Source organism: Lepisosteus platostomus, chromosome 10 (assembly GCF_059453375.1).
Source record: "Lepisosteus platostomus isolate fLepPlt1 chromosome 10, fLepPlt1.hap1, whole genome shotgun sequence".
Lineage (NCBI taxonomy): Eukaryota > Metazoa > Chordata > Actinopteri > Semionotiformes > Lepisosteidae > Lepisosteus > Lepisosteus platostomus.
Genome location: NC_142620.1, coordinates 44,122,822 through 44,139,057, shown reverse-complemented (window position 1 = coordinate 44,139,057; position 16,236 = coordinate 44,122,822). Strand labels below are relative to the sequence as shown.

General features: G+C 41.6%; 1 protein-coding gene across 2 annotated transcripts in view; it reads left to right on the top strand.

The window, feature by feature from the left end:
* col4a6 (collagen, type IV, alpha 6) overlaps window positions 1-16,236 on the top strand; it is a 146,703-nt gene that overhangs the window by 90,076 nt on the left and 40,391 nt on the right. For both annotated transcript variants that reach the window (XM_088649116.1, XM_088649117.1), the window contains exons 8-21: window positions 231-296; window positions 2,642-2,677; window positions 3,268-3,330; window positions 4,971-5,006; window positions 5,599-5,640; window positions 8,466-8,555; window positions 10,568-10,621; window positions 11,966-12,028; window positions 12,392-12,436; window positions 12,607-12,660; window positions 12,812-12,872; window positions 14,052-14,162; window positions 14,576-14,725; window positions 15,859-15,951. In XM_088649116.1, coding sequence (XP_088505242.1) covers window positions 231-296; window positions 2,642-2,677; window positions 3,268-3,330; window positions 4,971-5,006; window positions 5,599-5,640; window positions 8,466-8,555; window positions 10,568-10,621; window positions 11,966-12,028; window positions 12,392-12,436; window positions 12,607-12,660; window positions 12,812-12,872; window positions 14,052-14,162; window positions 14,576-14,725; window positions 15,859-15,951 — 964 coding nt within the window. The remainder of the gene's footprint in view (window positions 1-230; window positions 297-2,641; window positions 2,678-3,267; window positions 3,331-4,970; window positions 5,007-5,598; window positions 5,641-8,465; window positions 8,556-10,567; window positions 10,622-11,965; window positions 12,029-12,391; window positions 12,437-12,606; window positions 12,661-12,811; window positions 12,873-14,051; window positions 14,163-14,575; window positions 14,726-15,858; window positions 15,952-16,236) is intronic.

Below are 16,236 nucleotides of genomic sequence, written 5' to 3'. Positions count from 1 at the left end.
TTCTATCTTCTTTCCAGGCTTTGCTGGTATTCTGTCTCTTTCACATATATACCTGTAGTAACAGTGTTCACTTTTGTCATTACAGTTTTGTGGGAATTATTTGTGATTCACCTAAATGTAACATTATTGGTAGGAGTAAAGGTGCTGTCAGTGAAACCTAATTTGTTATGTTATTGTAAGCCTATATCTGATGTCTAGCTAAAGCCTGTCCTCTCTGTGTTTCAATTCAGGGTCCGGTTGGTCCAAAAGGCCAAAAGGGAGAGCCAGTCTTTTCAGGAGGAAGCAAAGGCTCAAGGGTGAGTCTTAGTGTTGTATGAGTGGTTGTCTTTATCAGCGGCCCCACGCATGCAAGAAAACGAACTTCAGCAAAAGAATCCATTATCCACAGTGCATCTTTAGAGATCACCCTCACTTGCATTACTATTACAGATTCTGTGCAGCGTGCATCCTGTCCATTTTTTTAAAAAAAGCACAGTGAGCCTAAACCACAAAATCATGGGAAATATGACAAAAAAACAGCCTTTTGAATATGTTGTATCATTAACATATGGTAAAATTACCAGTTAAAACCAGCTTCTGCTTCAAAAATCAGAGCCTTTCTTTTATTTTTGCTTGTATTATTGAGCAGCTATATTATTATTTTTTCCTCTTAGCTAGAACTGTAGGGATTTGTTTTCCAGCTAAGGCAGATATGGCTGATGTCTTGCCAAGAAGCCCTCTTGAGGTGTTGATCTGAGCACAGAAGATTAATAGATGTGGTTTTCTCTAATGTGAGCTCCATGTGTGATGTTTTCAGAGAAAATCAGTCAACAGGAATGAACAGAGGCTAGAGTTACCCTCTGTATTATAGCATGTGTTTTATAAGCATTCTCTTGTGCATAGTGAAGATCTACAAGTGTCCTAGTATTTTAACACTGCTGGCCCTGCTGGCCTTGTTCAATTATCTGTGAACCGTTAAATGCCTCTGCGTGGGCAGCTTGGCACAAGGGGCTTCTGGAGATCCTTCACAGTGCCAGCTGCTCAGTATGGCACCAGTCTGAGGTTCTGGTTATGACAGAGTGGCATTTCAAAGAATCAGCTTTCTTAAAATAGTTCCTGTTGCTAGAACATCTTAATAACTACTTGTTAGGATGGGCAAGTGTTCGGATGGATGTGTAAACATAAGAAAGTTACAGTACAACCATTTCTACTACGTGAAATGTGATAGTTGTGTTTCTGGAAGACTTACCTACATTTTGAGGTAAAAGAATCAGTGGAAGACATTGCATTATAGGAACAAGTGGTTCAATGGGAATGAAGGAGTAAGGGGTAAAGAACTCAGATTCACAATAATGATGGTATTTTTTTCTATAGTAATTGGTCATATTATTAATTTCTTCTGCATAATATGTGTTTTTGTGATTATTTTATATAGAAAGCAGTAAAAAAAGCATAATAGGCATCAGTATTTACAGTACATTACTAAGCAATGAGAAATTCTGCCATAGAGGAGGGGGAGACAACATTTTTCATAAGAAACAATTTTAACAATACACAATACTAAGCACAGTAGTGACAAAGATATCACTTTCTTTCGTTTCTTGCATATAATAACAAGCTTTTGTTCCAGAGTGATAGCTTCCCTTTTCTTTTCACTTACACCAAAAGCACTAGCAAAATTTCTATCGGTGTTTCCAAAGAATGAAAATATAGTAGCTGAGAACAGATACACAACTTTGACACAAATGCAGATTGGACAAAGACTGACACAAATATATTACAGAATAGCTTCCCATCTTAACAGACATGTGCTGCTAAGCTGAGGCAGCCACACAACCATTTTTACTCTAGGCATATGATTAGTTCAAGTATTCCCAAGTCCTTTTATAGCTAATGTATGTTATGAGAACTTGTGTTCGCATACAGTAGTTTGATTAATTGCCCTGGCTCCTATTTTTGTTTTACAAGTAATAGCCAAAGCTTGTGTGTTGTATAATTACATATTGGACAAGTAAAAGGTTTATTCCATGCTGAAAAAAGAAGAAAGAAAACACAAAGTTTCGGCCCTGGAGCCTTCTTTGAGACACCCAAAGAAGGCTCCACGTCCGAAACGTTGTGTTTTCTTTCTTCTTTTTTCACCATGGAATAAACCATTACTTGTTCCTTTGCAGCCTACGCATGCTGACGCAGCTACCCCGAATAATTACATATTGCTGTGCATGGAGTGTGTTTTCGTGGCACAAAGTGAGATATGATTACAGTACATATTTGTAATCATCCATATTACTTCATGATTCATGAGATATCAAATCTGTACCCAGTGTAGCTGGAGGCTGTCGATGATTGATAGGATCCTGGATACTGGCAGACGTGACACACTGTCCAATAAAAGTGAAAAGCATGAAAATAAAAGGTTGTAAGGAAGGCAGATGGCATTTTAATAATATGGGTAAACAGATGAATATCTTTAACTTACAGCTCATTGAAATAGTGTTTCTGCTGTTATAAAAACCAGGTATTGTATACAAATCTTGATAGATTTGTTTTGGAAGCTCCCATATCTTACTTCCCTAGAAGTATGTGAATCACTGGATATGTTTTTTTCTCTTATAATGCTGTGTATATTACTGTGTTTTATGAGCTGCTTTCCCATTGATTGTAGGGGTTCCCTGGCCTACATGGACTGGTTGGACCAGTCGTAAGTATATACCTTTTTAACTCAGTCTGGAATTGAACCTGGTGCCCGATCGCTGCAAGGCAGCAAATCAAACCACTGTGCCTGCTTGCTACCCTCTGCTTTTATCAATCTCTCAATAAGGATGCATTTACAGAATTGAGACTATATTTGCAAATTGTATTTCAGTGAAGAAAAGTGACTTGATTGCTCCTTCCATGCCTAATGCTTCATTCTTGTGGGAATTGGATGTTCAAGCATTTACAGTGAGTTTTAGAGAATGTGAAGCAAAAGGCAGTAGAGAATCTATTCCTTTTCTAGCCAGATGTCTGCTTTGAAAGTTGTGGGATAGACTTGACAACATCTCAGCCTTTTCCTGTAGATGTGGATCTGTTATGTCAGCTGAGTTATCAGGTATATTGGGGGAACAGTAAGACCTCTCTGCCTGACCTCTGTGGGGAGAATGGATATGCTGGACACAGCAGTTCCCCTGTCACACCCCTGTGTATACAATGGCTGGCAGGCTTACAGAATGGTTTTAGACCAGCGGCACTGTTTAGATAAAGGGGAGACGCAGAATCAGGCCTGAACATTTTGTCTTCTTTCATTTGCAGGGTCCACGAGGTCAAAGAGGTGAAGGAGGACCCACTGGTCCCAGAGGTCTGACAGGGAAACAGGTACACACACCTCTTCGTGATCTACTGTATGGCAATCCTTGTGCTTTAGATCCACTGAAGAATCAACAATTAGTTGAGACCTGCTGAGCTAGGTCAAAAGCTACTGCATTGCACTGCACACAAGGAGAGAAGGTTCATTTTCTTTCTTTTTCTTTGTTTAATCCTATAAAAAAAATACATACAGCACCGGCCAAACCTATTCATCCCCCTGAAAAGTTGCCACATTTTGTCTCTGAGCTTGCAATCATACCACTTTCAAATACAGTAGATTTTGCTTCTACAGAACACAAACTGCTGCAAACTATTGAAGCTAAAAATGATAATCCAGGTGGATGCTGCACGTTGGTGGTTGTGGAGTCCCCATTACCTATAAAGCACTTTGAGTGGAGTGTCCAGAAAAGCGCTTTATAAGTATAAGCAATTATTATTATTAAGGATGGTGGCAGCTGCATCACGCTGTGGGGATGCTTCTCATCAGTATGGACTGGAAACTTTGTTAGGACTAAGGAAAAAATGAATGGAGCAAAGTACAAAAGAATCCTGGTTTCACTGCGATGCTCTAATAATTTGGTACTAGCCATTTTTCCTATGCTTTTAGACATCATCTAGTAGCTGAGAAAAATGTATACTGATGGAAAAAAGAAACACAACAGTTTCTGGAATGAGAATACTATAGTTATAGCTTATGTACTTTCATAAAAAGTTTTCAATTTGTTTAAAGCCCTTTGACCAGCAATACAGCTTGTGCAGTGAGGCATTGCAACTTACCAGTTACACAAAAGCTCGTTAGGTGCACTTTAATCAAATAAGGTTCAGGTGGAACAATACCTGATCAGGTCACCTTTAAAACAGCCTTAATTAGAAGCTTTGGTCATTGCAAGAAAAAGGCCACACTTAGTCAGCTTTCTGTGCCTTCCATAATACCTTGAATGTCACCAGAAGCAAGGGAGAGGGCCATTGGCATGCTGCAGGCACGCATGTCATGTGCCAGCATTGCCAGACACTATGGAGTAAGCTGCTCCACTGTGTCCCGACTGCAGAGAAGGTTTCAGCAGATCGGCAGGACAGATGACTGTCCAAGATCCAGTCGCCCTCGAGTGACCACACCAGAGCAGGACTGACATATCAGACTGGTCCATCTGAGAGATCGTTTCAGATCTGCCACCCGTACTGCTGCTGCAACTGCTGGCAGACACAATGCCCACATCAGTGACAGGACAGTGAGGCTCCATGCTGCTGGCCTTAGAGTAGGGCAACCTATCAGAGGCCCTCTGCTCACACCTCCTAGACATCACAACAGACTGGCTTGGGCCAGACAGAGGCTGCGATGGACTCGTCAGCAGTGGCATCAAGTCCTCTTCACAGATGAGTCACTCTTCAGCCTGTTCCACGCAGACTGATGAGGAGGTGTAGCATTCCTTTTTTCCATCAGTATATATACCTGCACTTTGGCAAAATTGCAGAAACCCAGTACAAAATTTGGTTCCTGTCTGTTATCAGGTGCTGTATCAGATACTGTACAGCTTTTATTAGTGCTGTAGGTATTTAGTACAGGCCATTTTGGCACGACATCTGAACGCAGGTGATAAATTAACTGATTTATGGATGGATCTGATGATTTTCTTCTGTCTTACTCTCAGGGTCGCCCTGGTCCCCCTGGCCTCCCAGGACCCAAAGTAAGTACTGGGCATGTTGTGAATTTGATGGCAGTAATTGAATCTTCATCTCTGTTTCCCAGATCTGTGCTCTTTATTTAACCATTCATATGGTAGAGTTCGGTTTTTAACTGTTCAAAAACATGCAATCATGTTTGCTGTCAGACTTTAACAGTAATAAACAATCTGAACACAAGCAGGAAAATAGATTAGGTAGTGATATTTCCATTGAAAATCCTGTATTTACTGATGGTAGTGCCACAGCTGACCAGACTTTATCTTGCTCGCAATGATGGAGAAATTTCTGTTTCTAAACTCTGCCTGATGCTGATGTAAGGAAAAATGTGTACAGTCAGCTCCTGGCATCTTCTTATTTTGCACCATTAACGTGTACTGACGTTTATTTTATATACATGTGTAATTCAATGTTTAGCTTGGTGCACTTACTGTGACATTAAACCAATAATGACATTTGCTGTGTGCATTGTGATGTTTCACTGCTGAAGAGTTTATTTTAATTATTACAAAATATTACATTGATCCATTGCAAATTATCCAATAATGATCGGCTGTTGATATTGCTAGTTCAAGAAATAACCCATCTCTTCTACAGGGCAGTTCAAGTCTTGGTTTCCAGGGAGAAAGAGGAGAAAAGGTAAAAATGCTCCCACTGAAACTCAGACTTTAAGTTAGTTCTTGCAATAAGCATTATCTTAAGTAATTTTTTTTAAGATATGTTTTTGTTTTTATTGATGCAGGATTTCTGTGTCAGCATTTCATTGTACGTCTTATTCGTCACTTGTTTTATTCAGTTCCACCCAAGTCACCATCATTTTGGAATATTTTTTCATGCTAAGCATTTCAGCATGACAGCAGAAGTCCGCCCAGCACTGTTACAGTTCAAAAAGTGAAACTCACTCACAACATGAAGTACAGACACAAACAAAGGGTTTTTACAGAGCCACAGAGCGTCTTGTAATTAGTCTGGAGATCCAGTCTTTTTTCTTTTAGAGCTTCGCATGTAAGCTACACTGGTCTATACATTCAGTGTAAAAACAGGCACATTGTTATACAGTAGATGCATTCTTTTTAAATTGCACAAAACCGTGTTTTTTCATCACCATGAAAACTGCATTGGGGACCCACAGAAGTGCATTCAATATTCCCATCCTGTTTCAGATGCTACTGCTATTGGCCCATCTCACAGAGCAGTTAGCAGTGAAAAGGAATTGTCCATTGACGTTTTGCTCCATTTAAGATCTAGAGCATCAAGAGCAGTTGGTTGCATGCCTTCATGCAAATATGCAAATACATGTTGAGTCTTTGCTGAAGAGTGAAGTGTTTCCAGATTTCCCCCACACTTTGTTTGCAAGTGTATGTGGGTAAATGCCTGGAGTTGGACACACAAGTGCTCCATCAAACTTAAAAATAATACATTTGAAAACACAAAGAATGCAAATAAGCTATAAAAGTGAAAAAAGAGACATGGTAGGACTACAAAGTAGGACAAGTCCTTGTTAAATGACCGGAAAGGCTATGGGAAATTGCTTGGAATGTCTTCCATGAAAGGTCCAGTCAGGCAAAGTGACTGTCAGTATTTATTTTTCGTAGTGCCTTAAACAAGGAGCACGGTAACTATAAAATAATACAATAGTCATTATAGTGAGTTTAAAAATAAGAAAATTAAAAAAAACGGTCACACTTCAAAGCAAGATACTTCTACTCTTTGGAGTTATGGGGAAAATGCATGTGAAACAATAACCCTTCCTTGAGAAAAATTAACGAAACATCAAATCACTACTATCTTTATAACTTGGGTGATTTTCTTTGCCTTTTCTTATCCTGCCAAGATTTTATCTCTGCCTTTGTGTCCTAGCTTTTTTCCACTCCCGAACTTCAGAAAATTTCATTTCCTGCCTTTTCAAATCTTCCAGATTGCTGTGTTTTTGGTTTCCAAAAGGCTGCCTTCTCGCATTCTTTTTTGGTGACAGCAGTGCCACTGCGACTAGTGAGACGTTGCCAAAGTAGGAGGCCATTAAGTGTTGGGGTGATAAAACCAAAGTCTAATTAGTACATTAAACCTCCAACGTCATGACAAGTGCAGGTGTTTAATATTCACCTGACACTTTCTCAATCTGGTGCACTACATTTCTCTTCCTGGGCACAGTGCATACAGTACTCTAGTGCTATATCAAGTGAGATTCCGACCTTTAAAGGTCTTTGAAAGCAGGCAGAATTAGAAGCATGCTACAAATTCCCAACATATTCCTGCCTTTCAGAGAAGCTCAAAGGGATAGACATTCTTGGGAAAAACCCAAGTACAGTACAATCCACAGTTGAAGGAATGGTTTCTTAAAAGTTTCAGTGTGCATTCCACTACACAGATTGTGAAGGCAGTGCTTAAGGCAATGTGAAAATCAGGGTGTTAGGAGATTTTGCTTTTGAAGCACCTCTAAAACCGCGTGGCACTGCTGGAATGTTTCCTGTTCTCATTGTCTATGGCAGTTCAGAGATTTCAATTGGTGGGGACTGTGGCCCTAATCAGGCTTTTATCAGGTGGTGAGGTGCAACAGCACAATCCAAAATGTTCCCAGTGGGGCCAGACTTTCTCCTTCAGCAGTTACACATGAAACACAAATCTGTGAGCTGCCACACCACACAATTATGTGATTGGATTGTGACTTGTGCTGGAATCACTTGCTCCTACCTGCTGTGTGGTTTTATTTCCTTTTTGATCTTAATGCTTTTGGGGATAGACACAGTGGACTTGTGTTTTGAACCAGGAGTGGTGGAGGCAGTAATTTCTCTCTTTGAATGATCACTAACTTCAGGCACCATCTTTTCCTGCATGAGGGTTTTGCCCACACAGCACACTAACCTAGGAAGCATGTTATCGTTTGTCAAAAACAAAAAATAATCGGGAGAGGAATAATAAAGCAATACTTTCTTTAATGGGTCCCCAAATATGTAGGAATGAATAAGTGTATGAGATGTTGGAAATCAAACAGGAAATAATTTGCATAGTTAATTTGGTAGAATAATAAACTCTGGGGTAATTTATCACTATTAATTGTATTCGGAATTGGCCGTGCACACATATTGGGCATACAGTATATTCTGATTTGAGGGCAGCAGTTGAAAAGAACTGTTGATTGTAAAATGAAGGTGGTGGTCTTTTTAAGTGTACAGGACAACATTGTCTTCTGAAAGGTACAATTACAGAGATAAGTCATCTGACATAGTTTTGCATCGTTTCATTAATCTGTTTGCTGACAGTATCAATTTTGTGTCGCTGACAAAAAACCAAGACCATTTAAATGAAGGTAGGGCACACAGAAAATGTGCAGCTCGAGTCCTTGCATGGAGTGGGAACAGGCTTCAGGTTGCCATCGCTCTGTCTCTTCCTGAGTCTGAAGAGGGGTCTGTCTTCCCTTTCCCCTGTCGGAAACTAATGCCTAATTGTATTCCTCTGGATCTCAGGGCGATGGGGGTCAGCCCGGACCCCCAGGCCAGCAAGGACCAGATGCCCTAGACGGGCCACCCATAAGCACTATCTTCAAAGGAGATAAGGTAACACAGCCTGGAGCAGTGGTCCTGGCCCTGGGGATCAGGGACGAGAGGCACCCAGTGCAGAGTGAGGGCAGGAGGGAGGTTTGTTCGGCAGGCTCTGATCAGTAACACAGTAAATTGAGAATACTTCACAGCTCTATACCATTGACCCTAATACTGGCTTTCCTCATATCATGGCACGATTGACTGTCAAATAAGAAACAAGATGTTGCATGACCTTGTAGCAATTAGAGATGAAGGATGATCAGCCAATATGGCTAGTTGTTTTGACAAATTGCCTGCTGCAATACTACTTTTAATGATAGTGTAAGCACCTCGGCTGTACTGCAACAGCAGCCTGCCTGCTGCCCTGGTCTCCTCTCGCTCCCCTCTCAGCTATCCCCAGGGTCCTCCGAGTACACTACCCCTGAGGTAAACGTGTCTTTCCTTGGTTACTGTATTCAGGGAGATGTGGGCCCGCCTGGTGACCCTGGCCACCCACAGGCCAATTGCATAGTGGAGTTTGTTGGCTTCCCTAAGGGGGACAAAGGACAAAAGGTTTGTGAGAGAGGAGTCGATGCTGGGCCCTGGCCAACAGGAGTCATGGTGCAGAGATCTACTAGACCGGAAGCCGGTGTCCAGCGTTTCTGTTTTGAAACGTTTTATTTTTAGTTTCACTTACAGGTCCCCAAGAACCAGCTGATGGCTCTGGACGTCTTTCTGCTTTTGTTAGAGACCCCTGCATTTTGTTAAGCCGGCTATTTTAAAGTCAGTTGTAGTTTCAAACGGACAAATTCGAAAACAAAAAATAGTAGCAATTTTTTGGGGCACTTGCCTTAATGCAGGGGCCATTGAGACTGGCAAATACAAGTCGGCAAATAGTGTTTCGCCAAATGGAAATTTAAAAAGCAGAACATTTCAAGTGCTTAATGTATAAACTTATTATTCATCTTGGCAACCATCAGGGATTTACCAACAGTGAATACCGACACAGTTCTTCAGTTAATACACTAAAGGGTCTTAGGAAATCTCTTGCAGCATTATGGAAAACCTGCATACTCAATCTCCAAACTCTCTTCCACACTCACTCTAGGTGTGACAGTTTCATGACATAGTCCTTCATGTGAACAAAAGGCAATAGTTTATTTTCTCTTTAAATGCTGAAGATGTGTGAAAACCAAATATATACAGTATGTACAGTATACTGATACCTTGTCCACATAATTATTTAAATTACATTAACAAGCTAAAAGGGAGTAATATGGTTAGGATCCACTCTACAGAGCCAAATCACTTCTCTCAATTACGTTAGCTCTTCTGCACAGCTTAATTTTGAAACAGCAATTCAGTGGAAGTGAAAAACACTGTGTAGTTTTCTACAAATGTGTACAAATGTTGCACTTTACAGTTGTCTGTTTTGTTCACTAGTGAAATGCCTTTGGATGTTTTTCACCATGGGCTTTAGAAGTAAGAAGTGCAACTCTTCTTAAGCTACTGCCAGTCAGATTGTGCTTTGAACAAATACTGTGAATTAGCTGTAGTGTGTTAAAACTGTGTATTCTAAACTTAGTACCAGTTTACAAAAAGCATCCTTTCAGTATTTCAATGTTGCCAGTCTCTGAGGGACATTATTAAAGCCTACTGTATTTGTAGTGAAATAGACATTATTATTCTATCATGATAAGAAAAAAAGAAAGAGTCAAATGTATTACAAAAAGTAATGCACATCATGGGCGTAGGTGCTCTGTTTGTGCACTGCAAACAAACTTTGTTGTAGGATAGTAAGTTATTTAGTTTCATTATCCCCTGTGCTGATTATAACTGAAACCTGTTTTGTTGTGCATCCAAAGTGTTAAAAAATAAGCCCTGAGATTTGTTTCTTTTAAAACAAATACAAATATGAAACTTTATGCTTGTTACTCTAAGTACACATTTCAAACGGCTACCAAAACACAGATCCTGAAGATGACATTGTTTATGATTTTTTCTCCGTTTCTTCTCTTTCACCTGGTTCTTTTCTCGTTCCCTGTTAGGGTGAACCAGGCTTCGTGGGCATTCTTGGACTACCTGGCATGCCTGGGCCTCCGGTAAGAGCTGGGGTTCGCTCCAGAGCGAGACTACAGTCCATTGCTGAAACAAGCCTGCATTCAGAGGTTTAGAAAACATGTAATGTCTGTGAGATGACTACACACTGCACACTTCACTATAAAGTAACATTCATCCATCCATTTTCTAACCACTTCTTCCAGAACAGGGTTTCAGGGTAGCCAAAACATATCCCCGCAAGAGACGGGCGGAAGGCAGGATATACCAGTCCATTGCAGGGCACAGACTGACACAGTGAAAGAGTGTCATACAGCAAAATCTGACCCGCTTTCCCGAAATCCAGGCCCTTATCTTCATCCTGACACCTTTGTTCTAGCAAATATTCCATTTTCATAATGGCATGTCTGCAAAAGAACTAAAGATAAAAATGTTGGCTAGTTCATTTGGATGTTTTCTGTAGGATATAGACTTGAAAGGGCTTGTTCTTTGGGATTTTTTTTAATTACCAGGTCAGCTTTTAAAGGCAATTGCCCCAGTCAGGCTGAACTGTATGATCAAGGGTTCAAGTCTTGGAGATAGTCCCTGACTATTAAATTTCTGGAAATATAACATGTCATGTCATGTACCAAACCGCTTTATACAATACAGTGTCGCGGGAAGCCGGAGCCTACCTGGCAAGCACCGAGCACAAGGCAGGGTACACCCTGGACGGGGCACCAGTCCATCGCAGGGCAAATGCAAGCCAGTCATACATGGGGACAATTTGGAGGCCATGGGTAAAGGCCGAGGGGGGAAATCAAGAAATGCCCGGGGTTCTTTTAATGACCACTGAGAGTCAGGACCTCTTTTTAACGAAAGACCACACCCACTACAGTATAGTGTCCCTGCCACTATACCAGGGCATAAGGACCCACAGGGACCGCAGGGTGGGCGCCCCCCACTGGTCCCACTAACACCACTTCCAGCAGCAACCATAGCTTCCCAGGATATCTCCCATCCAGGTACTGACCAGGTTCACACCTGCTTAGCTTCAGTGGGTAGCCAGTTGAGAGCTGCTGGTGGAAATATAACATATTACATTTATTTTAAAATCAAAATATTTCAAAATATCATAAGGTGTCAGCATAGTAGCTGAAGGAAGATGCCACAGCAAACAAGGAAGCTGTGACGTAGGTAATAATTTGTAAATTGTGGGTATGTTTGCATATTGTTTGTGCTTCAATTTAGTGAAGAGGGTTGCCAGTGCTCATCCAAAACGTTCCTTTGCTGCCCCAGAAAAGATATGAGGTCACAAGGCATCACTTTCAAGAAAGTGCCTTCACTATTACTTTTTTGTGCTGAAATGTGTAAGTTTATACTGTATGTTTTAATTGGGATTGTTCCAGGGTTACTTTGGATACCGCGGAGAGAAAGGAGAAAAGGGCATCCCCGGAATGCCGGGAGCGCGGGTGAGATCCGAGGACCAGAGTCTCCTCCAGCCCTGAAAGGCCACTCTGCTCCCCTTCTGTGTGGTTCTAAATTGCTGTCTCTGTATCTTGTGGAGTACTTCTGTGATTTGGGTTGCAGTCTTCTCAATTGCATGTGCAGCACTTACCACCTTCAAATGCAACCCCTGTAAGCTGCCTGTGCAATTTGCCACTTACTAAAAGCAAGGAGAATAATATCAGCTATCAAAACTGCAGTATGAGGTTCTTGTATCTCACATTTGTCCAGGTGACACTTCTTGAGCAGTAGATGCTCAGTTCCGGATCCTTGTTCTATAGTTCTATAATGTTGTAGTTAGCAGAGCTTGACTGTGTTTTCTTCTGCAGGGCTATCCAGGACTGAATGGACCTCGGGGATTGTATGGAGACAGGGTACTCTATGATTCTCATTTCATGTGATTTATAGAAAACACATTCTTATTGTTAGTTATGTGATTAGCAGATACCCTTATCCAGCATGACTTACCATTCTAAATTATGTTGGACAGTCTAAGTTTTCATTGGCCATTTTAAATGCTGTCACATGTGCTTTCTCTTCGTAGGGTTCAGCTGGCATTCCTGGATACCCTGGAACACCAGGATTTCCTGGGCAAAAAGTAAGGCTAGAAACAAGACGTCCATTTACTGACCTTTCGCTATGTAACTTCTCTACTAAAACAAAATTCCGACCCAGAACTACAACAAAATGTCATTGCACTGTATTGTTTTGTGGCGTCAGCAGTGCCGGTGGTCTCTGCTTTTTTCCAGGGGGAACGAGGAGATATTGGCTTTCCAGGCCCAACCACCGTTATTAATGGAGGGGGACAAGGTAAGGATCCAACATGACCTGGATTGGAGCATGAGGGAATTAACTAAATTTTTGTCTTATATCTTGTTGGCTGTACTTTATGTACTTAGATTTTACTAACTCTGTCTAAGGATGTCTTGTCTCAAAAGATAATATAGCCACATATATCTTTACGCGTAGCTGTCATAGTTCTCAGGGAAATTACCAGTGACCTCTCCTGGAACAAATGGTCTATTCAGCAGAAGGGGCTGCTTGTCACGCAAGCCAGCAGTAAAGAAAATATATGTACTAGTCAGCTTTCTAGAATGATCATATATAGCCACAATGCAAGCAGAGATTCATGTGGGAGTGTATCTGGTATCGTTTGTTTCACTGTATAAAAGAGCACTGTAAGCATTGTCTTTTGAGTCTTGCGTACAAGAGTAAGACTCCCATATGCATATGAAATAAAGACGACTTTCAACACACTCTCGGCTGATGCCCTTTGTTTGTCACAACAGAGCACTTCAGTGTTTATGAAACTCCACCTTGCAGTTTGCCAGTCCTGTAGGGCTCACATTTACTTGTATAATTTCTAAGTTTCTAAGGAGGCCATTGAGCCCATCTTGCCTGTTTGGTGGTTTAATAGCTATGTGAATGTCAAATTCCATCCAGCCAGCTCTTGGTGTAGCCCAGAGTTTGGGCCTCACCCACCTGGCTGAGAAGTCTGTTCCACACATCCACCATGTACTAGCAACCAAAAATGAAGATGGTCTGAATACCCCAACTTGTTTTCTAACCTGTCCTCTGTTGTAAAATTCAAATATGTGCTTTCATGAACTCTTCTATGAGTGTCATGTATTGCCATGTATTGCTATTTCTCATTTAATTTTACTGTTGCTTATTCTAGTATGAACACTGCTAGGTTCCACTGTTTAAAATGCATTTGTTACTTACAATAAACGTGCCTTGCCTTGTACAGCTAGACATTGACATTGGTGGCAGATGAAAATAAAAATCAACTTCCCCACTCCAGTAGCATTAAAAATATATGTTGAAAATGTTAAAAATTCAACTTCTTTTTCCGTTTATTACTTTTTCTACGTGCATTGTGGTCTGCTAGGTTTAGGGGGGCACATTGTAGGAAAAGCCCACACTCTGGTAGACTTCGGCATGTTGTTTGCTGTCTTAATAGTAAGACGTCACTTGAAACTTTCACAGGCCCTCCCGGAGATCCAGGGCCAGAAGGCCAGCCAGGCCTCCCTGGAGATGAGGGGCCTTTGGGACCCCCGGGACCCCCAGGATTTCCAGGATCACCTGCATTCAGCCCAGGTAATACGCTGAAGAGAGAGCTAACCTGCAGAAATTCACTTGCACAGAGCCACAGTACCCTGCTCTGTATACCCCCTGCCTGGTTCAGTTTCCCGTCTTGGGAATCCGGTCTTGGCAATTTACACTTTGGCCTTGTGGCTTTCAATCTTTATGTGTCAGAGGTCTGGAATTGTGGGTCTCCTCATATCCCTGAGAACACACTTTGCTAGAAATTAGAGCTGCTCCATCACAGTAATCCAGCTCACTGCAGTACAATATGGGTCAGAGGCTGAGGAATAACCAAGTGGGCACTGCCTGCTGCCCTGCCAGTGAGGTTCTGCGGAGCAGCGGTCCACTGGAATGGCATCAGCAAATGGACCTTCTGCAGAAGACCCTGATGGTTTTTTGTCACGTCTTGTCTTCTTCTTGCATAGGTCAACCAGGCAGGCCAGGCTTTCCTGGGACACCAGGATTGCAAGGGGAGAAGGGGAGCCCTGGAGAGGTCAGCTTTGGTCAGCCAGGGGCTCAGGGAAACCCCGGCTTTCCAGGTCCTGCTGGGCCTCCTGGACCCCCAGGAGAAACGAGTAAGTGCATGAGGACAGGGGAAACCATTTCCCCAGTCTGGAAAAACACTGCCTACTGCCTAGAACAGGACATAAAAGTCTTCAGTCCAGCTGAAAAGATGGATATGTGGTTTTTAAAGATTAAAAGTCACCTCCGGTGATGTAGGCTGGCAGTAGTAGAGCTGGGGTTACTACACGGGTTCTACATAAATCAGAGCATTGCTTTGGCTCTTAGAAGATGCTCAGCAATGTGAGAAAGCTGGTTAGCATATTCTTAAACGTGGCTGACATTTGTGGTTAATTAGTGCAGCAATCAAACAGGAATATTGTTTTATTAATGGTCATTCAAATCTGACCAGTCCTTCACAAAATTGTATATTTGAGTGGTATTCTTAAATGTGAAATTGGAAATGGCACTCTGTCTGGTATTACCTGTACTGCTAACACATGTAGGTCGTGCTGTTATTGTTCTGCATTTTGAAAGATTCCTCTTTAGCCAGTACTGTTGATGCTGACCAAAATGCAAAATTTAACTGCAATGTTCACAGTTCTTCATTTGGCCCACCCTAAACCAGTGTGTGAGCTGTAATTTGGCATCTTTGTGGGGTCTTGGGACAATATAAGGTAGTGTCAAAATTATGTCAAAGACAGATTTATCTTTGACAAATGCAATAGCCGTACAATGCAGATGGCAGTGGCTGTTCCAGTGTTTCTGTAATATTGAAAAGAACCCTCACCTAATCCAAATGCTAAAACTGCCTAAATGCTTCTAAAAAGATGTATGGAAATGGAAACCTGAAACAGATTTTCTCAGACGTTTTTGTGTCGTTTTGAAGAATCATGGAGTAAAATGTTAGAGGTCCAGTGCTGAAGTGAACATGCATTTTTAGGAGCTTATAAAACAACGTCTTTGTGTTATAATCACGACTGTTGAACTCAGGAGGGTCAGGATGTTTGTTGAAAAAAAGAGCAGTGACTTTGCCTTAGTAGACTATAAAAGGGGGGCTTATTGAGGAAATCTCAAAGCCCTGAAATATTGCCATCACTTCATGTCACTATCAATTATTGAAGCCGAATATTTACACTACTAGCGCTGTACCTCTGTGTTCGTCACATGCACACTTCCATGCTAATCACCTGTCTGTTCTGCTTAGTCCAAAACGCAGATTTAAATGGAAGAATCGGAAATCCGGGACTGCCTGGACAACAGGGGCCTCCAGGGTCTCGTGGATCCAAAGGAATCAAAGGTACAAGCTCTTTCCCAACATCTTAATAGATCGAGACTGTGTGACACAACACTAAGTCCAAAATGGAGGAGACACAAATCTAGTAGAATCTGTAACATCTTAGAATGCAGAAGGTTCATATTTATACTGCAGGTGTTGCATTCTTTTGGGAAGACTGGATGATCCCAGAAAGCTGCTTGGGGCTCTGTACACCACTGCACACCTGAGCTCGGGGTCACAACCAAGACGTGAGCCTCATAGGCAGGGGTGTCATTTCCCTTTGAGAAACAGTGAAATAGCAGCAAT